Genomic DNA, 26670 nt, shown 5'->3' on the forward strand with positions numbered 1-26670 from the left:
ACGTTTTACTACAACCTCCAACCATTATGCTCCAAAGTACTTAAGTAGTTCGCGAAATTAAGCAGCTCCCTAATTTTAAGGCCTTGGCCTGTTTTGTTTTGGCTTCATATCATTGACGCTTGTAGCTTGGTGACCTAGCTTGACCCCTTGCTTCCTGATTGTGGTAAAAGTTACACGTTCTGCTGTGAACGCCCTGTGCTTATGCGTGCTGTTGTTGCTGTTTCCACAGACACGGAGTGCCAATCGCCTACGAACGGAGCTTCAAATGGAAACTGGGACAGTTCAGATACCTCTGTCAGGTAAAACCCACACACTTTAATGTTGAAAGTTAAATCCACTAACGATGTATTTAAGTTAGTAAGAACATGTTTTCGGTTCTACAAATTTCTATTATGGTTAAAAAAGTTAACTTTGGATTTTAATCCTTCTACAATTGTTTGTATTACAATACTTATCAGTGGTGTCCAACTGCAGGCCCTTGGCCCGCGAGTTCCGCTTTTTTTTGTCCAGGAACTGATAGTCAGCTTTGCTTCAATCTAGCAATATCACTTCCGCTTTTGTTTCTTTGTAATTGTAATTGACAAAAAAAAATTGTGAATGAATCTTAGAGATGCATAACAATGCCACTTTGTTTAAAAATTCTTGGATTTTAGTTACTTGCCTTGTTGTCCTAGCCTAAAACTTAACATTTTCGCAAAACTCAAGGGTCAAGGTAATGAATTTGCAAAATGTTAATGTTGGAATTATTTCATAACTACCGTAGCTGAACAAAGGTGTACATTTCATAAAGTCAGTATACATGCCATAGAACAGGCAATGCATAATTTGCCAACAATAAGCCTAAGAATCGCTATTTAACAACATTGGCCCGCAAGGTAAAAAAAATGTTTTTGGCTCGCGATGAAAAGAAGTTGGAACACGCTGATTTAGATAATTGTGAAATACCCTATGCTAATTTCCTGTTTAGAAATTACTCCTATGTCTAAAATGGCAAAGCTTTAAAATTGCCTCTGTGCAGCTTCCATTTAGGCAAAAAGTCAAGTTTGACCGTCGATTGCAACAGCACAATAATCCCATTTAGGCGAGATTATCTCGTAAGAAACGCTATCAAGACGAGCACACGCATAACGTGAGCGGGGCTTTAATGCCGTGTTATGTGACTTTGTGTGTGTCTACGTCTTAGTACCTAATGGTAGCTGTATTTTTTATCACTATGGTAAATCGGTATAGAGGTTTAAGTAAGCTCTCTGATCATGTTTTTTTCAGGCTCGTGGTTCCATAACTTTTAAATGGATTATATGCAGCTGATTCTTAAAATATATTTGGCCTCTTAAATGAGCATGGAAAACAACTTTAAAGGAAAAATGTCATTACATAACGACCGAAGTAAAATGAAGAATAACGCAGACTTTAATAAAGTACAAATATATAACGAAGTTTAATAGCTTTCTACTTAAGGTTGGGTTTAGGACGAAAAACGTTTTATTCGCGAACCACCTAAACCAACTTTACGGACCAAAATTTCCCAAATGGTCTTCGCGGACCCAATTTTGAAAATCACTTTGTAAGACGTTTGCATCTGTATAAAAATGGGAATCTAAGATTAGTTTACATTTTGTGCGGTGACAGTTGCGTTAAGCGCAATCAAACATTCAATATCTTTATTCCTTCTTTTCTGGTTTGCTATTTAGCGTAGGTTCACTGGGTCAAAATCGCTTCCTTACATTCAAGCTTCGTTAGGGTTAAGTTTCGGCACGCTGTTAAGGCCAGATGAATTCGGTTTCGTTTCATTTCTTTCCCAACTTTAAAAATTCCAATAACCGCACTTTGATCAGCAGAATGCTTATGAGACTGATTTTCGCATGTGTAATTTAATCCAACCGGTCCCAGTTTTTCAAGGAAAGTACTGAATGCAATGCTAACGAACAACACCGTTGATTGAGGATTAAAGATTATTAAGGGCGGATTGTATGATATCACAAAAAGTCCCGTTCCTTTATTCTGGTGGTCTTACGCGACGCAATTTTAGTAATATTTGATTACTGACATATCTTTGTTATAACGAACTTGAGTGACTTCTTTATCAGTTATAGACTTTTTAGTTTTGGCGAACAAGGTTTTAAGTGATGGATAAACTGCATTTCAATACTTGCTGCACAACTAACTAGACTATTTTCAATGTCCCTGATAAAAAAATTACAGTTCGACCACATTAAAGGTTGCGATGCCATTTGGGTCATCAGCACCTAATGTGACTCGGCTGGGGTATTGATGTTTTCTAACAAGCGAATACGGTTGGCGTCTAAACTAACTAAGAGTATGAAACACAATAAAAAACTGCTAAAAATTTTCTTAATCACCATGTACAAAGAGTCTATTACCATTTACAAAAGAGTCAACAAGATGAAGTTGGAATGTTAATATTAAATAAAGTATTTTTGCGCCCCTGCCAATGCCTATGCAAAACTATGCGGTTAGAGCAGCATTAGTGTAAGCTCAAAAATTGTCATATACTAACTAAAAGGTAAGCTCCGACCACTACAAGGTAATACCTCATTAAGTTATAACTAATAACACCAACTGAAGTATAGGTAATTACAATGTTAGGGCACCATATGCTCATTGACATTTGACCTATGAGACCTCAAGCCATAAAATTCTTACACAAATAAAAAAATATAGTCAAAACACTTACACCAAAATGTAGAATCGTATAAACGTGCAGGAGCAAAACCCCATCTCTTTGCTTTCGCGCAGTCCAACACCCTGCCGAGCCACGTAAAGATCAACGTGGGCAGGCCGACCATCTTCGAGGACTCGTTCCAGCAGATCATGCACCTGCAGCCCTACGACCTGCGCAGAAGGCTCTACATCACTTTCAGGGGCGAGGAGGGACTCGATTATGGCGGCGTCGCCAGGTGAAACCCATGTTTTTTTTAGGTTGTGGCAAGAGGTCGCCTGAGTTCAACGGTCTAAGTTGAGTGGTTGTCAAACTTTTGACTCCGTTTTGCTTGCTTGTAACAATGGAGGATTCGATTGTTTTTAAAACATAAAAATCACACTATAACGCCTATTAATTATGGCATTGAGTTTAATTTTATAGCCAATGCTTGCTGGTCATTTTATTTCGACTAAAGAGGTGCTTAGGAACACTAAACACGGACCTGTCCATAATCTTCAGTAGAAAAAGAGTTACCCAAATACATGATAAAAGATTCATTCTTTTATTTGCATACGTTTCGGCAAGTGCTTATGCCCTTTTCAGTGCGGTAAATCACTGAAGGTGGCATAAACACTTGCCGAAACGTATGCAATTAAAGGAATGAAATCTTTTCTACTGAAAAAAAGAGCTGCTATTATGAAAATGCCGTTTTCAGGCAAAATTATCCGAGTAACCGTTTTTTTTTTGCGAATATTCGTGACGATTGTGTTAAATCAGGTTATGTAGACCGAAAATGCCCCTCTCCCGCCAAAAAAAAACATCTTTCCAAGCGCAGTATAAGCAAGACACATACTTGGATCCAACGTAGATTTAAGTTTTTTAGGATGGCGAAAGAATCAAAGTCGAAGCCAACCTATATGTCTAGTATTTGCGCTAACAACGTCTGTTCTATTGAAATAGAGTTAAAACTGTTTGAACGATTGTTATAAAACTTCATTAAGATTTTTTGTCGTGGTAAAAATGCACTACAACGCAGTAAATGTAAGTCGCGAACGTACGAAAATATTCTTAATCAAACATGGTCACCGAAGTAGGCAAGCAGAGCGTTTATATTTAAATTTACAGCCTGTCATCTTAAAACTTACCATTTGCCCTGACGTTAACCATTTTGCCCTCAAATTGATTAAAACGATCAAATGCATTTACCTTGGGTTTAGAAACACGGTTCGTGTATAGACTATAATAAGTTATTTTCACTATGTAACAATTTATCAACTTGCAATCAATTTGTGTTAAATGCAGTTAAATATTTAAAGATATCACTTTTGTTAGGTATATTAATTATTATATATTGGCTATTCTACAGGCTTTTTCATGAATGTGTAGCGAGTGACTTCTACACTAAATTATTAGTGCGGTCCACGCATTTTTGGTAGGCGTATTGCCTAGCAAGTCGCCCATCGTAGCGATCCATTTTTTTGCTGGTCAATGCACACCTAAATACTGAAAAGCCCCGCCATTGTGTGTTTGGATATCAATGCGTACATTATTAAGGGCAAGAAGGCATACTTGCTAATTTTTGTCAAAAAAATATTATAACGTCATTAATGGTTTGGGTCCAAAATTATATTGTAATGGTTTGGAAACAAATTATAAAAAACACATACAGGCGCGCTTATAAACCCACAGACACGACAAAGACAAGCGGATTGTTTTTGTTAATTAACGTGTAGTTGCGAACTGAAATTAAACTTCGATGCGTTTATGTATGTTATGGCCAAAGACTAACGGTACCGTAACTATCGTCAAGGATGAGGTATGTAAACCGGCAACAATTTTATTGCGCTCTATTTTTATACTGTATTAAACTGACCAAATCAGATAATGATTAAAGTTTGATCGTTAATGCGCGATCATTTTGAATACAGCAAAATAGCTTCGGTGTAAATTTAGCGGATATGACTGTAGTGAGATTCATTTGAAAGCCACCACAGCTAATTATGAGTGCCCAATTAATTGCAAGAACATCTGAATGTTTAGTTTGTAAGAATCAAACATAAGGTAATGTACATGGAGTTTTTGGTGGACATTTCAATGGTGTACATAAAAATATGAACATATCAAACAAAGGGTCACGTTTTACTTGTAGTTCGTGGCTTTTTTAAACTCTTATCCAACCTGTTTTAAAAATAAAAATTTTTGTTGAAAATGAATAAAGAGTTATTCGAAACGTTCAAAATGATACCTACTTCTGTATGGGCTTTGATATTCTTATTACGTCTTACTACAACCTCCAACCATTATGCTCCAAAAAAATAAAATTGTTTGAAAAAATAGTAAAATTATCACGGTTGCATATTTAATATATACTTTTTTGATACAAAAGAGTAATATGTAATGTTCAAAATTGCCATCATTTTAGTATGCGTTAGTGCGGGAGATTTCGCAATATTTGCTCGTCCAGAGTTTCTCAAACCTTACAGTCCCGTTCTGCTTCCTTGAATTAATAGCGGACCCCGTAATGTTTAAAACAGCGAAAAATCGAAAAAAAACACACAATAATTACTATAACGTTCAGTTCAATAATTACTATAACTTTCAGTTCAGTAATCATACTAACGCAATATGTCAAAATATTTATTATCAGTAATTTCAATAATGGAACTATTTTTCCGACTAATATAATTTATCAACATGTAAAATTATGAGATGTTGCCCGGACCTCAGTTTGAGAACCATTTAGGTTGACCAAATAATGACTGAACAATAGAAACAGATGAACCATAGTTGAATAGTTTTGTTGGTAAAAGCGTTTTGTATTTGCCCCAAAACGGGAAGTCTTATAACGGTGCGTATTGATGGGTCTCCTAATGGTTTTCTGGTACCCCATAAGCCCGAATCTAAACCACCGGCATAGTAAGTGACTGCAATATGGTTTTCCAAATAAACTGAAAAGCTCATGCGGCTGCGTATAGTTTTGTGGACCTCAACAAATTTCCTGGTCCAAATCCACGGCACATAGTAAGTGACACGTTTACACATTCGTGGTGCGCGCGTTAAAAGCATCTTTTTCGCGCAGGGAGTGGTTCTTCCTGGTGTCGCACGAGGTGCTCAACCCCATGTACTGCCTGTTCGAGTACGCTGGCACCGACAACTACACGCTGCAGATCAACCCGGCCTCTACCATCAACCCCGACCACATTCACTACTTTCGCTTCGTCGGACGCTTCATCGCAATGGTGGGTAGCACACTTGCTTGCTTAGCTCAAAAAATTTTAGTTTTGAGAATGTGATAAGGTTGCTAATATTGCCTTGCTGGTCTGGATCAAAATAATAGTTTAAAGAATGTAACATGGTTGATATTGATTTAGAATTTGTCTCTACCAATGAGCACTTGAGCATATCTGCTTGCTTGGCTAAAAAAAATAGTTCAAGAATATATTAAGGTTGTTATTGTCTGGCTGGCCTGGCTTAAAAAAATTTAGTTTTGAGAATATATTAAGGTTGCTAATATTGCCTTGCTGGTCTGGATCAAAAAAGTAGTTTAAAGAGGGTAACATGGTTGCTATTGACCTAGAAATTGTCTGTACCAATGAGCACTTGAGCACATTTGCTTGCTTGGCTCAAAAAATAGTTTCGGGAAATATAACAAGGTTGCTATTGTCTTGCTGGCCTGGTTAAAAAAAAAAGTTGAAAGAATGTACCATGGTTGCTGTTGACCTAGAATTTGTCTCTACCCAAGAGCACTTGCTGGACGAAACAACACCCACCAGAGTTGTTATGCACCACTATAATTTAACCTGCCCTTCTATTTCGGTGCGTTTACAATGGCCTTTCTTAAGTTTTTTACGACTGGGTGCACTTGTAGACATCACCTCTGTAAACGTGATGGCGAACCTGACGTTCTAAGTTAAAATTTTGTGGTTTACCAGTATTTTCTTAAATTACTTGCTATTTTCCTGAAATAAATTTTTGTTACATAGGCCTTGTAATTCTTACCATGTGTACTCAAATACCTCCAAAAGACAAAGTAAAAATGGTAATAAACCTATATGTTTTGTGTATTTTCCGTTTGCTTGCGGCGTGCCTGGCAACCTTTCATGGGGCGTCGGTTAAAAAAAGATTTGTTTACAATTAAATCAGTTCTTGTATGGTCGCCTTGATTGTTACGGAATACTGACTGTTGTTGGTATTGCGCAATCGTTGTTGGTATTGCGCAACCGTCTATCGTTGGCGATTCGCACAAAAATTGTATTGAGCGTTTAATATGATATGTCGCAAATCAACAAATTAAGTTCTGTTGACAACATTCAATTTTTGTTTTTTGCGTGTTAATCAGCACTCGCCTTAAGCGTAAAAATCTCAAATAAGTTATTTTAAACTATTCTTATTCTTATCTAAGGATTAGACAATAAAATGCAAAAACAAAGATTCTTGCTTTTAAACCTTTTTAAATTTAAACCGTTTGGAAAAATCATTTATAAAGCATAAATTCATTTCTCGTCGGTAAAATATTGTGTTGAATGTTGACATTAATTCGCTTCGGCCATAACGAAAACTGAAATATAACAAAAGTAAACTGGTTGTGCCGTACCTATACTGCAGAAATAAACTTTTGTATTCCGTTTACGCTCGAGGCGTTTTAGGGGTGCGGCTTTTTTGTGTTACCCCGTTGTGGTGGTGACGCTGTATAAAAACTTTATTGTGTGCCCGTGAAATGTTCGTGCCTGCGCTCCATCACGCTTTAACCTTAGTTTCATAATTAAAACTGCAGATTAGTGAACGACAAATTTAAACTATCTCTAAATTTAAAAATAGACATGAAAGTAATTTTGCCAATATTTTTCGCCGAAGAAAATTGCTGGTAAACTCTAACAAAAGCGGACTCGCACCTTTAACAAATCGATATTTTAACCTTTTTACACGCTTTTTACTGCGGCACATCGCCTCAATAATTATCCCGAAAATATTTCAAATATTCAACAAACCCTTAACAAGTTCAGAAATATAAGTTTACACCTTCATTGTGCGATATTGAGCAACGCGATTTGACCTTTCCCACCTTTTTCCTTCTCTTTCAGCTTAATTACTTTATTTAATCGATAAAGATCATCACGCGTTGATTGGAAATGTTGCGGCAGCCGACGTTAGCTACACAGACACTAATTAATTGTGAACGACAGAAGCCAAAACCAAGGCAGCTAACTCCACTCAGAACGCGCCTACACAACATTTATAATGAAACGCCTTTGCAAACTTGAGTTAAATTGTTAAGTAAAGTGCAGGGGCGGATCCAGAATTGTTGAGGGGGATGATTTTTTGCTCGAATTTCGTCACGAAATTGCGTCATTACTTGCTCCAGTAAACAAGTAACGCAATATAAAATGTTACGTTCTGCCCATTTTGTGCACGATTTGGCAACTTTAACAATAATAAAATCCAATTCAAATTTTTTTTGATATAAACTAGTACAAATGGATTTTAGTTTTTAGGCCACATGGGTGCGTGCCGATACTGTGCGAAAAGCACAGCACTAATTGTTTAGGCAAACTACAATCCGCGTTTAAAATAACAAGGCAATTGAAGAATATGTTAAGCAGTGTATTGCATTAAGAAGAAACTATACAAATTATCAGTAACAGTAACAACGCGATGTCATTTCTAAAGGCTAGAACCGAAGCCATAAGACCATACAGGATCATCATTACTGTAAATAATCCGTTTAGATTGCAAACAGTAAAGTCATTTAAATAAAGGAAAAATATTTATACGTTAAAGCACATGTACAAAATTAAACTGCCATAACTAAACAGCAGTGTTGTAAAATTACGTAACTGGACTTAAGTCATTTGGCCAAATAACTTTGATTGAAATTCAATGTTTTTATAATACATTTTATTATAACAGTCAGCTATTTATCTAAATTTTTGAACGTAAAACAATTTGCTTACAAAATGTTTTTTTTGTGTTTTCGAGGGCGGTGGGGACTTGACTTGCAATTGAGTCTTTTCAAAATGACTTGTTTACATTACTGCCAGACAGTGATAGATTCTTGCGTTATAGGCTCTCTACCACGGCAAGTTTATCGACACCGGCTTCTCTCTTCCCTTCTACAAGCGAATGCTCAACCGAAAGCTCACCATCAAGGATATCGAGTCGGTAGATGAAGAGTTCTACAACTCGCTTGTCTGGATTCGGTAAGTTGTTTCTTTTAACATTTTAAACCATGAATAAAGTAACTATGAAATAAACTTGTCCAAATGCAATTTCCGAGACGAAGCAGTGAGTGTTTTTGTGTCTGCCAATACTTCTTACTGGTTTTATAAATTGTATTTTTTAGCATAATATTTAAAGGTTTTAGTCAGACGTAGTAGAAATAGCAAATCCCGTAGTGTAATTTTACCTTTTATTAATTTTTTGCAATTGGTGAAAGTCTGGTTTAGCCCACTTTAGAAAATTAACAATTTTATGCATTTAAAATCGTATACAAATCTAATTTTGTCGACTTTTGTAAGTTTACAGTAACTTTTTTTTGTAAGTTTACAGTAACTTTTTTTTGTAAGTTTACAGTAACTTTTTTTTGTAAGTTTACAGTAACTTTTTTTTGTAAGTTTACAGTTTGATTAACTTTATCATGCTGCTTGATTTGTCATAGCGATGGTAAAACACACCAACTTGCTATATTGATTTCACAAAAAAATAATTTGTGGCACGTGATATTCATGTAAGAAAAAAAATACAGAATTTCGCGTCATTAATCAATGACGCATTCCTCAAAAAAATTGGTCGACTAATTTCGGTAAGCCTTCTCGAAGGCACCTGATGTTCATATAAGAATAATCGCATGATAAACTGGTTTCTCGAACGAATTAAATCTCATTAACGATTTCCGACCATTAAAAGCAGAGCATTTCGTATCAAAAAAACGTCCGCAAATGCTCCGCTCTCCGTATTTTACCCCTCGCCTTCTCTCCGCGCAGGGACAACAACATTGAGGAGTGCGGACTCGAGCTGGACTTCACCATGGACTTCGAGGTGCTCGGGAAAGTCGACACCATCGAGCTGAAAGAAGGAGGATCCGAGATTCCAGTCACCGAAGAGAATAAGAACGAGTACATTAAGTGAGTGAAAATCGTCCGATACTAGTTGTATCGAAACAAAAAATGGTTTAGGCAGAAAATGTTGAATATCGTTGAACGTATGCTTAAAGAACAATTCGCTTTACCGTTGATAGTAAGTGACAATCTTCCGATTCCAGTTGTATTGCCTCTAAAGTCAAAACTAGAGGATGGTTCAAGCGGAAAATTTTTAATGTCATGCAGCGTATGGTTGAACTATTTTCGCTTTACCGTCGATAAACCGAAATATTTTCAGCTGCGAAAAAAAAAGTTGGTTGAGAAAAAACGCTGGATTGGATTATTATCAACCACAACTGAAATGTCTATATTAGTTAGGTATTGGATCGGCACTGATGCCACCGTAGTGTCACATTTAGCATCATTTATCTGTTTTAATTGTATTTTATACAACGCACCCCTTTAAATCACCAACCAATTCTTGCACCCCCTTGTGCAATTGCTTAAATATCAAAAACATTATAATTTTATTTTTATACAATTAACGGATAACACTGTAACACAATACCAAAGTGTCGGTTAGTTTTACATTTAACTGGGCAAAGATATAAATTTCAGTTATACATTTTCGGTGTCTGATTCAGCACCCCCTCACCTCCTTGGAACAGTTCTCGCACCCCTGGTTAAAAAACCCTGATTTAAAACGTTTGGCCCGAATTGTAAGTCGTGCAAAATGATAACGTGGCCCGAAACCGACTCTGTTTGCTCAGCGTCAGCCAGGCAAAATACACAGTAGAATCGATTGGTTTGCGGCTTTTACTTTTGACGGAGCGGCCGTGCAGCTAACTCGTGACTTGTAAGAAGTTTTCGAAATCTAAAGCACCCTCCTTTTCGTCACATGTCACGCTCTAAATTGCGGCAAACCGCTCCCATTCTCAAGTCACACACCCTATCCAACGACCGTGCATAAAACGCACGACTTTCCATTCAACAGCGTTGTGTATCGCATTTTCCTAATTGATTTAACTTTACATACACCCCCCAATTCGTTTGTTCCATATTTGCCACTGTTGTTATAATTTTATATGAATGGCCGTTGACTTCAGATGATTTTGCTCAAATTCGCCCGGTCTTAAAATTGATTAGGCTGACTGTTTGACTTAACTTACCCATTTATTAAAATACACTGTTTGACTTAGACCAGTGAAACGTTATTATTTTGAACCAAACAAATAGTTGGTTCACGTATACCACCACGGTCGGCCTGAAAATTTTAGAGATGACGTCATGAAAAAAGCGGTTTAGCCCAAGCAATGCTAACCTGAAATGGAGTCTAAAAACCTTCAAAGAAAAGGCGCCAACCGTTTTATCTAAAAAAAAAGTATTTTTTAAGGTAATTGTTTCAAATTCAAACTGATTTATGCTAACGTCGCATGTTTTAATTGCACTAAAAAAGTGCAATGAAGGGACTGGTCACCAAAGCTTCGCTGTTAATCTGACGCACAATATTTGGGTCGCCGCGAGAAAGGAGAAAAGTACTGTGTTGATGGATCAAACCACACAAAAATAACACATACCAACGAAAATACAAACGCGCACACATTCGACAGTGCCTTAGTATCGCGAAACGCTCAGTCATCGGTGTTTCTCAGGTATCCAAGTGCTCCTGTTTCGAAACTTAGGCCGAAAAGGCCGCTGCAGACGATGTAACATTAGCGGTTCACGGTCACGCCGCTGGTATCACGATCACGCAGCGCCATCACGATTTCACCACTTTTGGTCGCGCAACCCGATCTAGGCCTTTATACGCGAGCGGTTAAGACCGGTAGCTCGCCTGTGGGGAAAAACGCGTGGCTTCATGACGATGGTTTCTTTTGCGTACAAGGCGCTATGACGTATGTTTATGCTTTTTTTACGTATGAATGTAGAATGAGGTGGTCAGAGACACGGTATTAAAACAGGAACGACTTATTAACCAAGCCCCGAACTCTGTACGTGGCCAGGCTTTTTTTATAGCGTTTAGAATTAAAAGCTAAACCTTCTTTGTACATGTACTTACATAAATAGGTCAAATTTGCTTCTGTTTGATATTCCTCTAATTTTGAGTTCGATTTATTGTCTAAATGCGTACGTTTATCTCTTACAAAAATGTAGGTGTAATTTTTCGCAACAACAGTGGCTATAGAGTTGCAAAAACACTTAAAAAGACTCTTTGGAAGCCAGGTAAACGAATTATATGCTAAAACTAAACACCAAAACATGGTTGAAAAAGTATACCTTGTTTTTTTGTTAATAACGTACAGAGGCATAAAGTAGGATGCACTGTCAGGATGTCAACAGGTTGTAAAACACAGAAAAGCCTGCTATTGGCTTTTGTAAAGTAGTTTTATTAACTTTGTTAAGCATGCAAAAACGTTCGGAAGTCGTTGTTTTAAAAGTTCTGTCGTAAACTCGCTCAAAAAGAGGAAGTAAGCCTTCCATATTTTTTATCCGTTCGCAGTTGGGGTTTTCAAAATAGATTTGTATTTGCGCAGACTCATGATCGATTGGCGATTCTCGCGCGGAGTCGAACCGCAAACCAGGTCCTTCCTGGATGGATTCAACGAGGTGGTTCCCCTGCAGTGGCTGCAGTACTTTGACGAGCGGGAGCTGGAGGTAAGGAAAATATTATCTGCCTTTTTTTTTCACCCAGCGAAATTGCAAATAAGGATTGGTTTGATAATAATGAATTACAAAGCCAAAAAAGACAGGTCACATTAATTAACTGAAGATGATACAAGCTCGTATCGAAACGCCGTAATCAAGATTATGTCGATCTACGCGACCTTGTTGGCTTTTCAATTCATTGTATCAAGCTAGATTTTTGTAGTTTTCTAATTCGTCGAATTAAAGCATAATACGGCTAATTATAGTTCTAATCTAATTTATAAATTGCTTGTGTGCTCCAATTCTAGTTATAATCTATTTTTTTTTTAAATATGAGCTACGTTTTTTTAAAGGATTGGTAATGATAATGCCATCTTCAGTTAATGTGACCTTGTTCGTATCGATAACGTATCGAAACGTCTTAATCAAGATGATGTCGATCTACTGACTTCCTTGTCTTTGCAATTTATTATTAAGCTACATTACAGATACTTGCATAGTGTACCCAAGGATTGATATTGTTATCTAAATTAGTTTTCACTCTCACCCTCCAAAAATAAAGATTTCAAAATATTGACCGATGTGTACCTCTTGTAGATAAACTACCAGTGCTTAGTATAGGGATTGGTCGAATGTTTAATATTCGTGTGAAACTTTACTTCATTTTGCTGTTTACTTCACTTCATCGTTGTTTGGGATATATTCGACTTTTACCCTAACCACGGATAGAAATGTATCAGTGTGCAATATGCTTAACGCAACCACATAAATTTGGTCAACTCATTTATTTAGTTACAAAAAAATTGGACAAATGACATTTATACAAGTTTAGATGTACCAAATCATTTAAAACGATTTTTATATAGTTTAAATGTACCTAGGACTGCATAACCCAACGACGAACCATCAGTTAACAAACAAACTACAATTAACTATAAAATTACCATATCAATTAACCAGCCAATTAAGGAATTAACCGTTCAACGAATTCACTCATAAATTAACTCTAACGATCAAACCGATCAAAACTTTACCTCGAACATATGAGCTAACCGCCTAACATAACCTTGTCGTCCACTTGGAACCAACCAACTAACTTGTTTTTCTCTTGTTTCGCAGCTGATGCTTTGCGGCATGCAGGAGTTCGACGTGGATGACTGGATGCGCAACACCATCTACCGCAACTACACCAAGAACAGCAAGCAGGTGATCTGGTTCTGGCAGTACATTAGCGAGATCGACAACGAAAAGCGCGCCCGGTTACTGCAGTTTGTATCGGGAACCTGTCGTATTCCGGTCGGAGGCTTTGCCGAGCTACTGGGTAAGTCTTACAGCACGATATGCTGCTCCGAGTTGTTGCTATTTGTTTGTTGGTCAGCAGAAGCACAATTTTCTCGTGGAATCTTAATAAGTTGCCCAGTGTGTAACCTCATCGAAGTAGTCGCCATTATAAATCAAGTAAAAATTGTGTTCGTTTAATGCACTTTTCCTGTTTTTTGCAAGTGTACTCCAAATATTGCCTTCTAATAACTTTAAGAGAAGTTTAATGTCGGTCGTGCGACTTCAGCATGTGAAATTTATTACAAGTAAACAACACTTGGTCATAATTTTGTGCATTTTTCAGGGAGCAACGGACCCCAGAAGTTTTGCATCGAGAAAGTGGGCAAAGAAACTTGGCTGCCGCGCAGTCACACTTGGTAGGTGCTGGCTTAAAGAGTGTTGTTCGCTGCGTGAAAAATTCCAGTATTTAACTATTTTTTAGCGAAATTTTCTATCCACAGCGTAACTGTGCGACTTGTTCTGAGACCTAATTTGTAATATGTTGCAAAATGTTATATTTTGTGCATTATAACCGAGAAATTGTAGTAATGAAAATAATTTTACTTTGTTAAGTTTCGGGTAAAGATAAATTTTCAAACATTTTGTTGATATAAAACATATCTTTGTTCATCCTTAAGTACAAATGTATTTAGAACAACTACATTGCACAAAATACCTCTAAAAGATTAAAATTGTTTAATTTCTATATGATATATATATATTTTGCACATAATTGTTCACCTATAGGACATTGTTTTCAGGAGTGAAAACGTTTCGAATTATTTTGTCAAAAAGGGTAATTTATATAAAAAAAAAAACGCTTCTCCTGCGATTCGCCAATGTACGTTCTGCAAAAAAAATCGCTCTTTTAACTTAACCCGTTATTTCCCGTTCAGCTTCAACCGACTCGACCTTCCCCCGTACAAGAGTTACGAGCAGCTGAAAGACAAACTCACGCTGGCCATTGAAGAGACCGAGGGCTTCGGCCAGGAATAGAGGACTCTTACACCCTGCATAAAAGCGCAAGCGGGGTCCCTAAGAGGGTTGGGCCAAGTACCACGACAACGTCATTGATGACGTTGGCTGCTTGAACAATGATGACGTGACGCTCGCGCTGTGTGTCGTCATCGAATTTTGTGACGTCACGCGCCGCCCTGCCGCGAGCCGCCGCGATCTCGTTAACCAAGCACTTACGGAACTCACGTATTATTATTATGTCACCAACATCCGGCCGCAAGTTGTCTTTAAGCGAATATACGTGTAATAATTATTTGTTGTTTTCTACTCGAAAATCGGAATCTCGGAACATTTGAAAAGTGACCATTGTTATGACGTCATTACCATTGCGAGAGCTGGATTTACTCGTAACAGCTCCGTTTAAAAAAAAATAAAATGAGTTATTATTTGTTATTTACCGTTAAGAAAATATTTTTAATAAATTATAGTAGCGCTGTTTAATATTTAGCTGTCACGTCATTCGTGACGTTATCTACCATCTTATATGACGTCATTTTGCTATATTCTGCTCGAAGCGGGTAGGTATTTTTTCGTTTATGCACCCTTGCGCTCTCGCGTTCCGCTAACTGTGACGTCGAATTTGGTGTATGAATGACGTCACGGATAAATTATGTCATAGTGACGTTGTTTTGTGGTTCTTGTACATAGAAAAAGCGAATCTTCGGAACGGTTAGTCGTAATTGCGTCAGTCTATGTGACCGCCGCGAGCCATAAATGCATAATTGCGCCTTGTTATTATTTTTCACGAAATATTATCGTTTTCTGTATCGCCGTCACGCGCAGGGTGGCTCTCCGGACTTCAAAAATCGTCGTGCTACAAATAAAAAAATGAGAAAAGGAGGTAAAGTTTGAAATTAATTTACACACACTCGTAAATCCGTTGAAATTCGGACGCGGCAAATAATTACTGGCGTCCAAAACGATTGCTCCTTGAGAGCGCTGAAAGTAGAAAAGCTGTGCCAATGAGTTGTTGTATTCGGAAATTAGTTGTTGTCTACAGGATTCATTCCTTGTCTACGGGATTTTAATGCGTTGTGTAGCCACCCTTGCGTTAAAAACGTTTTGTTCCGCGCTGTATTTATCACATTTCTAGTTTTTTTTGCGTTGCGTCGCGTATATAGCCTCCTCTCATATCAATTTATCGTCGGTCGCTTCTTGAAAATACCCTCCTTCTCCTTGCGTCCAGTTAATTGGCCCTCGGAATCGATTTTCTTTGAAATCTGCCGACTTTTGATTGGCGCGTATCAACCAATGGCTATGCACTATTGGGTCACGTGATTTGTTGTGTGTCCGGTTTTGCGTTTAAAGTCTCAAGAAAGGCAGTTGTAATAATTATTTCTAGTTTTGTGTTAAACTTTACACGACGGTCCACCCTACAACGAAATTTTCTGTGTAATCAACTATTAACCTAAATTTTCGTTTTTGTTCATGAAAGCAGGTCTAATAAAGTATGATCAAGTGGTGCGTTAAAAAAATTGGTCACATAAATAGTTACATAAAGTTTTACCCTTATGAAAGCATATAAAATCGTTTATGTGGCTTTGGTATGCGAAAAAATATTAAACTAAACTGAGACGGAAAAAAATAATAACCGTTTTCGATTTTTGCTTTCAAAGTGTTTTTAGGATCCTGACCCACTTTTTTTTGAAAAAGGATTTTTTTTTAATTTTTCTGATGCGACTAGGTTGCGGGAAAGCCTTTTTTAATTTTTAACCAATAAAATCGAAGCAGCTAAAGTACTTGGTAGCTTGACAGCATACAACTAAGAAAGTAAATGCATCTATTTTGTTTGTGCGTTTTCCGTTTGTTTGAGTGGTGCTAAGGCTGTGCGCAATTAGAAAAAAAAAATTGAAAGATTAATTGAAAATACGTATTAGGACAAAAAAAACAGATACGTTAAACAGCTGTATTATGCAAATTAATTTTTCTCCAAAATCATTACCAGTCTTGATTTGTGATCGTATGTTTTATTACAATCTTATTTTTAGTGCTCAATTAAAACAGTAAAAATGTTGGTATCTGTGTGTTTTTGGATACTCTTTTCATTTCAAAGTCATTTCGACACGTCTCAAATGGTAATTGCACAACTTTTAATTGCTTTATGTGTTCTGTTGAAGCCTCCTTTAAAAACTATATGAATTTGCTTTTTGCCATCCTTCAGCTTTTGAATTAGATATTTTTGATAAAGAAAATCTCTCGCGATTTGCTATCCCTTCATGCGCGCTAGAGGGTATTTTTCTGTTTTTTGTTGTTGCTGTAATCTGTCAATTTTTACTCACGAACCTCGCGGCCGTCGTACAGTCGTAGAAATAAAGCCGCTCGGTTAACAAATAAAAACACCCTTAATTCTGTGCCAAAGCAACAACGGGCGCAAAATGTAAATCCGAAAAATTTACGCCGTGCAATTTCTTCTGCTTGCTTTGTAAAGCGCTGATCGGTGTATTTCCTTTCCATATATCTCCTTTTCTCCTTGTCTATCCTCTTTTGCTCGCTGATTTGACTCTTGAAAAGTCGTTGTTGGGTTCGGTCGTAAGGTCGCCGCCGCCAGTTATGTTGCGCAGGCGGGGCGAACGCAGCAGACGACCATTTTACGCATGTTTAGTTTTCGAACGCGATATGTACAAAAAAATAAACGAAGGTACCACAAACGAAAAGTTTTCTCAAGACATATAAGTATATATTAATTAGATCATAGAGTTTCGCACAATTACGAGCCCCGATTTCTGTTATGTGAAGTCGCGAGGTCCCCAATCTTGTGCAAAAGCCTAAGCTGCTTTGTGATAATCAACGCCTGGTGCTGGTTGCATCGGGCGTCAAACGCAAAGCAACATAATCTATCTATTTTTACAATAATTTTATTAATGCTTAATGCTTTCCTAGCATGGCATTCTGAATAGTTTGACCCAAAGAATTGAACAATCGTCATGAAAATGAAGTCCGTTTTTTAATGATTTAAGGCCGAAATCAGTATTGAGTAGCCCATATTGAATACTAAGGTTTATTTACCCCACGTTTGCTCGGCCTCTAGTCTTGCATGCATTTTGCCACAATAATTAGCTGAAAATAAACTAATGAATTTTTGGCCTCATTTAAAAGTAAATGTGCATAAATCGTCCATTTTCTGTCGATAAATTGCTTTCATTTTAACCTGAAATCCCATAAATCTTAGTAATTTTGGAAAAGTTTAAAGACTAGTATTGTTGCAATAAATGGCATTGTCCAATTTAGAAAAATAACCAACCAAATAAACACAAATACTACAAAAAATGCTATGTTGACTAACCGTTTAATATTTTTCTTAAGTAAAAGTTCAAGTTTAGAGTTGCTTTTCAACTGTTCAAACCAAAAAATTGCCTAAAACTAACCACTGCTTTAGGAACCAGAGTTTGTCAATTAAGAAACCCCATTAAGCGTTATCGCAAAATTTATTTAGCGTTATATTTTACAGAAGCAAGTTGTAGGGGCCTCCTCTTTTTAATGCGATAAAAATGTCGAGCGAATCTGTACGAGGCACTCTGACGACACCCGGCGGCACAGTTGAGAATTTTGAAGCGCCGCTGTGTGGCGACACCGAAGATCTAAAGCAGGCAGTACTGACGATGCAAGGGCTGGTCGGTAAAAGTATTACCGAGAAAATCGAAGCGGCAAAAACAAACGAACCGGCGCGAAAAAAGAGCAAAAAGTCCGGAAAGATCGAAGAGGATGTTGCAGCGACCGAAGAAGAGACAGAGGCAGTGGAAGATCAGAGTTCATAATGCTGGTCGCGTTCCAAGTTGTAATCGTGGTTCTCGAAGTCAGCGTGTTCCTTCACGTTCATTTTTTCCGGGTCAGTTTCACTCCCGTCCTCGTGATGTTCGCCGGTGGGATGCTCTTCCTTGTACCTCGGATCGTCGTGTGCTTGTTCGCCTGCACACAACAGTCCGGTTGTTAAGAATGTCCGATAAATGAAATACTTGTCCGATACTTTGGTGATTTCGGTGCCGATCCGCTAACGATTAATTTGCGCATTTCAGTCTTGTTTTGCGATCCAATGTAGAGTTTTACATCCTAAAAGTTTAAGTTTTTTCATAAAATTAAATTTAAGTTTGAAGGTTATAGACTTTGCCGCGCAAAGGAGTTTCAGCGTAATAATAACAACTATCCTTTTGGCCCAAATATTGGGATGAAACGCAAAGTATCGGACATATGTAATACTATACCTTCGTGTGCTTTTTAAGCTTTTTTATATTTTGCGTAAAATAAAATAAACGCAATTTGCGTAGCTTGGTTTGTAATTTTTAGGATGTAGAAATACAAGTGCAGAAAAAGTGTTGTCAAAAACAGACACTTGTTACATATTTCGTCCCATGTTTAAGCGCTTTTTGCACCTTGCTTACACCTGATTAAAACCGGCATTTCAGCCCTATAAACATAACCTTTTTACCCTAAATTACGTGTTACCTGGAAAATAATTAACGAGTTTACAAAAAAGAAAGGCTTATTCTTGATGCCGTAGCTGGTTTGCATTCAGGTATTAAAATATTTTTTGCTCTTTTCCAAAATATCGCGTATATGAATCCAAATATAATAGTCTACAAAGCGCAGAACATTCCTTGTTTTGGAGCATGATGGTTGGAGGTTGTAGTAAGACGTAATAAGAAAATCAAAGCCCATACAGAAGTAGCCATCAATTTGAACGTTTCGAATAACTCTTTATTCATTTGATGAATATTTCTTATTATTCCTTGTTTAGCTATGCAATTTCTTTAAGCAATGTTTGGAAATTAATCGGCTCACCCTCCTGGTGTAAAACGGCCTTGGCTAGGAACTCTTTCTCCTCCGCCTCCCACTTCGCTCTTCTCTCCTCCTCATCTTTGACGGTGTCGATGGGATGCATCTGATCGTGCCAGGAAGAGTCGTACTCGGCACCCCCTTCGTCCTCACTATGCTAAGGTACCATTTAAACATAAATTAGTATTAACATTGTTTTAAACCGGAATTTTATTTGGACAAACCCCGTCTTATTAAACTAAACGAAAGCCACTTGCAAACCGGGACATCAAATTAGATAGACCAACTTAAAATCCTCTTTGTCGCAAGATCTAGTGCCGACTTTTGTCCCTTTGTTGCAAAGTTGTCTATTTAGGAGCCATCCGGTTGGCTTTAAATTTAGAGATTTAGAATTGTTTCGAGATTCAGTAAAAAAACTGAGGGAAGATCACTTAACAATAGCCTATACTTGTTTTTAGGTTAAGTCACTTCGATTTATTTGTTGTAGCGTGGCGCTAAAAGTATATGCTTTATTTCAAATCCTTTTTTGCCGAATTAAAAAAGTTAGTCCATTACAAGTAAGGCAACGTCTGCGCGTTTTGTGTTTTTGCCAAAAATAACTTAAATACTCACCGTTATAACTTGATTGGCACCGTTTGTTTCAATAAATGCTTTTATGGACCCCACATCAACATTGCCGAGGTATTTCACACTCTAGAATGAAAAACAGTTTACGCACATTATTTTGACGTGCAGTTAGTAAATCAGATGCAGCAAGTCAAGGCTCGAAAAATTAGTCGGCACAGGGACCGACGGTAGGCCTATGTCGGAGGTCGTGAGTTCAGAACTCACTGCGGGCAAGTTGTTCTAGCTTGGCCTTGCTTGCATCATTTTTCGACAGATTCGGTTAGTCTATTAAGGCTTCCGGAGTACTGTTTCAATGAAGTGTTTTAAATCGTTGATAAAAAACGACTTAAGAAAGACTTGGTTACAGTTGTTGTACACGTGTGTATTGTGTATCCTATGTATCTTTTATTTATTAAAATAGTTCAGATCAGAAGTTTTTAGTAGTTTAACAATAGGCCCACTGCGATTTTTGTAACAAAAAAGTGTAAAATTTTAGTTCCATAATTGCACACCGCATTTCGTTAGACAACAAAGACTTCTTAATAATAATTGAGTTATTGACGTCATAGCTGATTTATTTTTTATTTTTATACGCTTATTTAAAAATTTAGTAGGCCTAACACTAGCATATAGCCCCAGATCCATAAAAAACCTTAATCCGGCCCTGTAGGCCTATATACCTCTCCATTGGTTCGAAACATCTTGAAGCTTGGATACTTGATGTGAACGTCAATTTCTCCATCGTTTGTTGCCACGTTCATCTTGCCGAACGTGATGGTCTTGTTGCTTCTCATGTCTTTGGCCACCTGGTTGTAAACTCCCTGGGCCGAGTCCGAAGCGTCGTCGTTAGGTACGTCTGAATGAATGGTTAACATTTATTTTCTGGCCTAAATCGTCCGAATATTTTTGCTTCCTTAACTACTTAACCATCGGAAATGACTCCATTTTGGGTCAAGTTATTTGCGAAATACCAAGTCGCAGTCTAGCCTTTTTGCAAACAACCGTTCAATTAAAGTTGTGCATTGGCTTCAAAACGAAAAGTCTATGCAAAAGTTGTTCGATTCAAAGTTTTGTTTAGACTTGTTTAAATAAAATTAACTTTTGCAATACCAAACAATGTTTTAATGAAACCACTTCAAAAACAAACTGTGACTAAATTAGAAACAACCCTGGATGATAACGTAAACAAAACGACCTAATTTAGGTCATTCCACCTCACTAACTAAAGTCAAGTCAGTTAGAGTATAGTACAAAAACTTTGTTATCACACATTTGATAGCTTTACCTGAGAGTTTACAATATGATCTTCTATCGAATTTAAACAAAAATCCCTAAGTGCTTGCATGATAGCCTACTCAACAGGGACAGTTTTCATAAGAAATTATGGCGCACCTAGAATCGGTTAACGTATAGCGAGAAAAATGACATAAAACTTTACCAAATTTGTTTTGAAGCCGCACGCCATCTAACCGGATTTAATCAGCCATACTTACAATACATCATGAAGACCACTCTCGTCTTGTCGTGGATGTAATTGTCATAAGTGGATCCCACTATGACCTTCACGTCATACATGTTCCAGTCTGTCGGCGGCTCATCGCTCCTAATGCTTCGCTGCGAAAGCATTAAAGTTAAGATTTTTGCTAACACACTTAAAAACATTGTTCAATGGAATATTAGTATTTATCACATGGCTTTTCATGTCATTATTTTTAAGTTACCCATGTAAGTGCGCCAAAATTAGCAAGGATACATCTCTTTATTAACGCGTCAGTGCAATCTCATTCTGTGTTACTTCATTATATCGGTAAATCGCAATTTACTCAAAAAACATCATATTCTATATTCTTCAGTTGTGTATATGAAAATTAAACGGTATAGGCTACTTTGCCGTGATAGGCTTAAGGAATATATGCTACCATCGTACTCTAAACGAGGTGCTTAATTTTTGACGTTAGGCATATGTTTTATCGAATTTTCGCGACCTTCTAAATATATGTTAGCTTCAAAACCTACAATAAAACGTCGGTAGCCTTTCAGCATAGGTAGGCTAAGGTTATAAAATTTTGCTCACGTAATGTCGTTTTCTGTTAGCGAAATCTCTTGAGCTTTTATTTTAAAAGAAAGTTGTTAGTCGTAATATTTTCTATTGTTTGCGAATCAATTAAATTCGTTTTTTTATTCAAAGGAACATCAAAGCTATATAGGAACAATGATTGTTTATGAAAAATTGTTGATGATTAGGCCTATAGCATCTAGCCAAAGCGCGACCCCTAACCATCGCGGACCGCATTTCACAAGGTTCGAAACTCACGTCGACTCTTCCCTCCATAACGTCGCTGGTGAACTTGGCAAAAGCGTCGGTCGAAAAGTCGCTCCTGGGCGGCTTGAAGCGGGAATGGTACTTGTCCACTTTGGTCATGCGATTGCAGGGCAACTCCTTGGTAGTGTCGATGTGGTAGAAGTTGAGGCTCTGACGAGAATCCTCGTGCGCAGTGTCAACGTGCACGAATACGACCTTCGAGTCCTGGCGAAAGGAGTCAGGTGAAACACTAGTTGTATAAAAGTATAACACAAAATATCAACTGTTGCTCGATTGAAAATACCTATCCCTCGGCATTTTGAATTTTACCAACTACTTTGACAATATTCATCTTGCAGATAAGCTATGAGCATGATTTTATGACAAATTGACTAAAATCAAAAAAAATTTTTTTCAAATAAAAATTGCAATCTTTTCAAAATATGGCTTTATGTTATTTTTTAAGGTAAAATAAACTCAATTTGGGTAATTGGTCGAACATTAGAGTTTTTGTTTTAACATATATGCAAAACCACCAAACATCATTCTAGTTAACAGCAATTCAAAAGAATTCTGCACTCGGCAGCCAATTGGGATAATTTTCGGAGTTACGTAACTGAACTGTGCTAATCAATTAAACAGCTCGGGTAAAATAATTAGAAGTTAAAGGCACATAGACAAAAAAACAGCAAAATATTTTCTGATTTTTCATTAGACTATGTCTTTTAAATCAGTTCATAGGAGACAGGGTAACAGGGTAACAGGATAACTTAATGTTGATCTTTTTGGTTAGAACTTACTTTGTCTTGGTGTCTTTAGGTATACAGCTACAATTGTGAAGTTTTTATTTACATATTTCAGTTTCACCTATACCTTATCTTACTCTAAATTTGTACCAAATTTAAGTCTATAATAGTACAATTGCTAGATCATACCTCCTAAAAAGTCTAATAGCGCCTTTTTACAACGTTACACCAGTGTAAATCGTTAGTCCTTTAATTTACTTACATTGGTTTGAAACTTTCTTGCCGCCTCCTTGAAATTACTGAAGGTTTCTTGATAGTTTCTATCTTTGCTAGACATGAACAGCAAGTGCTGGTAAATTTTGCCGGAATCGTAAATACGATGATTGTACTACAAAAAGAATAACAGAAAAATGATGAGTTTTATTAAAACAAACTGAATTTAAAGTGCTAAAAATATATTCGTATGCTGCCCAATTCAATCAGCAGTGGGAAGTGTGATAAAGAGATGCCTGAATGATATGGTTCAAAAGTTGTTACTTACACCGATTTGATTGTGTTTGTAGACGACGGGAACAGTTTCATAATCCACAAATTTCAGAAGCTCATTAAAGTTCGATGCGTCGCCTTTGAAAACCTCCTTGTTTCCGTCTTCAAACTAAAACGAAAAGTTAGCACCAGATAAATTTAGTTCATTGGATAGTTCATTGGAAATCAGACAACAAAGCAATTTATCCTTGCGAACCAGCATTGTGGAAAACTACGATTTTAAGTCTTTTTGTTTTTGTGTTTTTTTTTAATGTTTTTGAGTTTTGTATGGTCGCGAAAGATGTTGGATTGTTGGTGTTGCAAACAGACTTCTATAATTTCCTTTCTTGTATTTATTTAGCCTACTTTATGGGTAACCTCCATTGTTTTAAAACCATAAAATGAACTTTAAATTCCCCCAAAAATCTTTTCGCTCCTTAATAACTTCTTACGTACATAAATCTACCTGTTATGTCACCAATCGCTACGTAAGTTGGTAAATCATGGAAACCTTGCATTTAATTTTTTTATGCTAGCAAATTGCTTCACTGCAATATTTCAAATGACATGGCTTGCTCAAAAGTATGCTCATTTAGAAAAAATGTACCAACTTCACCTTCTTGTAAACGGAAACTGATCCACTGGTTAGCGAAAGCGTCCTCGCAATCTGTGCTGACGTCACAACCGCGAACCTGGGCAAGGTCATTTTGGGGTCGTAGACGAAATACTCGCTCACTTGGTAGAAGTTCTTGAAAGCGTCATCGGGCTTTTTCTGTGATGATCAAAATGTGAATTAAAACAGAATGACTGTACGATACACAGGTTGTATTTAACGTTTAGTATTTAGGTCGCCGCGAAAATAGGTTTAGAAGCACGGTATTGACTGGACAACGCCGTTTTGTTATAACGGAACTTCGGTATAGCGCTTACCCCAGGAAAGCACCCGACCACGACGCAGGTTTCCTCGCGAAGATCGTCCAGTTCCTTGGGGATGTTGATTATTAGGGGAACGTTCATAGCAAGTTTCACCCAAGCGTCGATGTGCTCGTTCGTTATCTTGCCTGAAACACAGTGTTACATTCCCACCGAATTGTCTTAATATGATATACCAAGATAAAAGAAAAAGAGCCAGTTAAGCTGTGGCGACAATTGAAAAGCGATTACACATTTATTTATTGTTATTAAGTCTGCGAAGACATAATTGCCTTTCCTTAATTTATAAATAACTAAATTTCAAGAACACACAGACACAGCATGGCAGTTTATGAATCTACCGGCTTTTGTAAATGTAGGCAATATATATTTAAAACACAAAACATAGTCTAACATAAAAAATGTTACCCACAAAACTGGATAACGCAACAAATACAACAAACACATACAGAATAGTCCGGGGTTTATAATGGTCCCCGTTCTCATGGGTTACAGAGCAGTCTTTGAGGGGCCACGCGAGTATAAAACTTTATTTTTGCTGCTAAAATTTGTCATTTTTTTATGACTTCGGACACCTCCCTTGTAACGTTCTGTAACGTTTTAACGTGATCAGCGGGAACACAAGCAGTTAAAAGTACATAGAAGAAATGCAGGTTGAGAACCGCCGTAGTAGACAGTGACTATGTCGAATTTAAGAATACCCTATCAAATCCCTCTTTACTGTAACGATGAACGCATTTGTCGCGACAAAAATGATTTGCTTAAATGTTTAAGTTCTTTACCGTGGTAGTCGAATCGACGCCCGTTCTTGAACAGCATGACCATGGGAAGTTGAAAAAGTGGGAATTTGCGCTGAATCTCTAGTTCCTTCTCAGTGTTGACTTTTGCAACGTGAACGTCCGGGTTCGACTTGTCCAGCGTTTCCTCCATGTACGTCATCACCTTTTCAGCGTCTTTGCTCTCCTTGTCCTTACCGACTGAAAACACAAAGATAACTTTCCATATGAATATGCCGTTGCTGCCAGGCATTGTTTCAATTGTAGAATTGTTGTTCCGGCACCACATTCTAAACGACGAGGCGTCGGTACTTTAATAATATTTTGCCGGACAATTCTACAGTTATAACTTTCCTATTTTTTCATATAAAAACCAAAATTGTTGATCAGATTAAACAAATGCGTTAAAGTAACGAGTTAAAACGGTAGTAACTGGACTCAAATCTTAGACCGGAATGTTTTTGATTGAACATTATTCAAATGACCTGTATTCCATTTACGCATCAGGGTTTAAAGGTTTGCTATATTAACAGGTATTGTTTTGCTTTCCTCACTCTTTTTTGGTTCTGTTTTGCTTTCCTTTCCGTGTTTCCTTACCTTTTACAAGTTAAAAACGTGATATAAGTTTTTTTGTGACCTTAACTGCAAATTTGCACACCGATTAGTTTTAATAACATAATTAAATGTTCTGCTGGAATTTGATTTCATGACAGTCCCATTAACTATTGTCTAAAATACTGTGCAGTTTAGATATGGCCCAACACTCCTCCTCAGTTTGTAATGATTAGAAATAGTTTACTAGTTAAAATTCCGATAAAATAATGTTTTAAGATTATTTAGCGGTCTTTCTACCATGTTTAGGTGTTTAAGCATACTCACAGAAAAACACGAGAACGAACTTATACTTCATCAGTGCGGCGAAGAAAGAGTGATCGTCAAGGACAAGGACACCATTCTCCCTTGGATAAAACTCATTCTCCGTCCTTTTGCAATCAGCATTTCCCGCTAGCGCGACAATTAAAACGGCCAGTAACGCCACCGTCTTCATAACTTTATCTTTCTTAACAAATCAACGTTCTATCAACTCTCTTTGCATTAAATGTAGCTGCCTACTGCTGATCTGTAATATATGCAGCTGCATACACGTGTAACGATTGGCTTACGGCACCCGTGTACATTTACGATTGGGCGCGCGGCTAGTTATGAAGTGTTGCTTATCAAAACAGGATTTTAGCAAGCATTTGTCATGACGTAGCCTTAATCATAACCCGGTAATCGAAGCACATTGTTA

The 26670-nt window shown here is 37.3% G+C and overlaps 2 protein-coding genes across 3 annotated transcripts in view; one reads left to right on the top strand and one right to left on the bottom strand.

The window, feature by feature from the left end:
- Nucleotides 1–17483, top strand: part of LOC146161501 (NEDD4-like E3 ubiquitin-protein ligase WWP1) — a 29224-nt gene extending 11741 nt beyond the window's left edge. For both annotated transcript variants that reach the window (XM_083385671.1, XM_083385672.1), the window contains 9 exons: nt 230–299; nt 2758–2918; nt 5742–5901; nt 8726–8859; nt 9643–9783; nt 12273–12393; nt 13504–13705; nt 14009–14081; nt 14601–17483. In XM_083385671.1, coding sequence (XP_083241797.1) covers nt 230–299; nt 2758–2918; nt 5742–5901; nt 8726–8859; nt 9643–9783; nt 12273–12393; nt 13504–13705; nt 14009–14081; nt 14601–14700 — 1162 coding nt within the window. In that variant the 3' untranslated portion in view covers nt 14701–17483. The remainder of the gene's footprint in view (nt 1–229; nt 300–2757; nt 2919–5741; nt 5902–8725; nt 8860–9642; nt 9784–12272; nt 12394–13503; nt 13706–14008; nt 14082–14600) is intronic.
- A 980-nt stretch (nt 17484–18463) lies between these two features.
- LOC146161502 (protein disulfide-isomerase 2-like) lies at nt 18464–26427 on the bottom strand. Its single transcript, XM_083385175.1, has 12 exons — nt 26259–26427; nt 25386–25580; nt 24601–24731; nt 24287–24442; nt 23687–23800; nt 23408–23533; nt 22412–22624; nt 21591–21711; nt 20778–20953; nt 20104–20184; nt 19498–19648; nt 18464–18627 (listed from the first exon to the last, which is right to left on the bottom strand). Exons 1-12 carry the CDS (start codon nt 26425–26427, stop codon nt 18464–18466), a joined length of 1797 nt encoding a protein of 598 aa, XP_083241301.1.
- Nucleotides 26428–26670: the final 243 nt, after the last annotated feature.

The sequence above is a fragment of the Ascidiella aspersa genome, chromosome 3 (assembly GCF_963924565.1).
Source record: "Ascidiella aspersa chromosome 3, kaAscAspe10.2, whole genome shotgun sequence".
NCBI classification, from domain to species: domain Eukaryota; kingdom Metazoa; phylum Chordata; class Ascidiacea; order Phlebobranchia; family Ascidiidae; genus Ascidiella; species Ascidiella aspersa.

Bases quoted from the DNA above. Each gene is read 5' to 3' on its own strand.
- LOC146161502 (XM_083385175.1), bottom strand. From the start codon at position 26,427: ATGAAGACGGTGGCGTTACTGGCCGTTTTAATTGTCGCGCTAGCGGGA. The intron at 25,581-26,258 runs GTGAGTATGCTT...TTGTGTTTTCAG, and splicing joins GTTCGTTCTCGTGTTTTTCT to TCGGTAAGGACAAGGAGAGC. The intron at 24,732-25,385 runs GTAAAGAACTTA...ACTGTGTTTCAG, and splicing joins GCGTCGATTCGACTACCACG to GCAAGATAACGAACGAGCAC.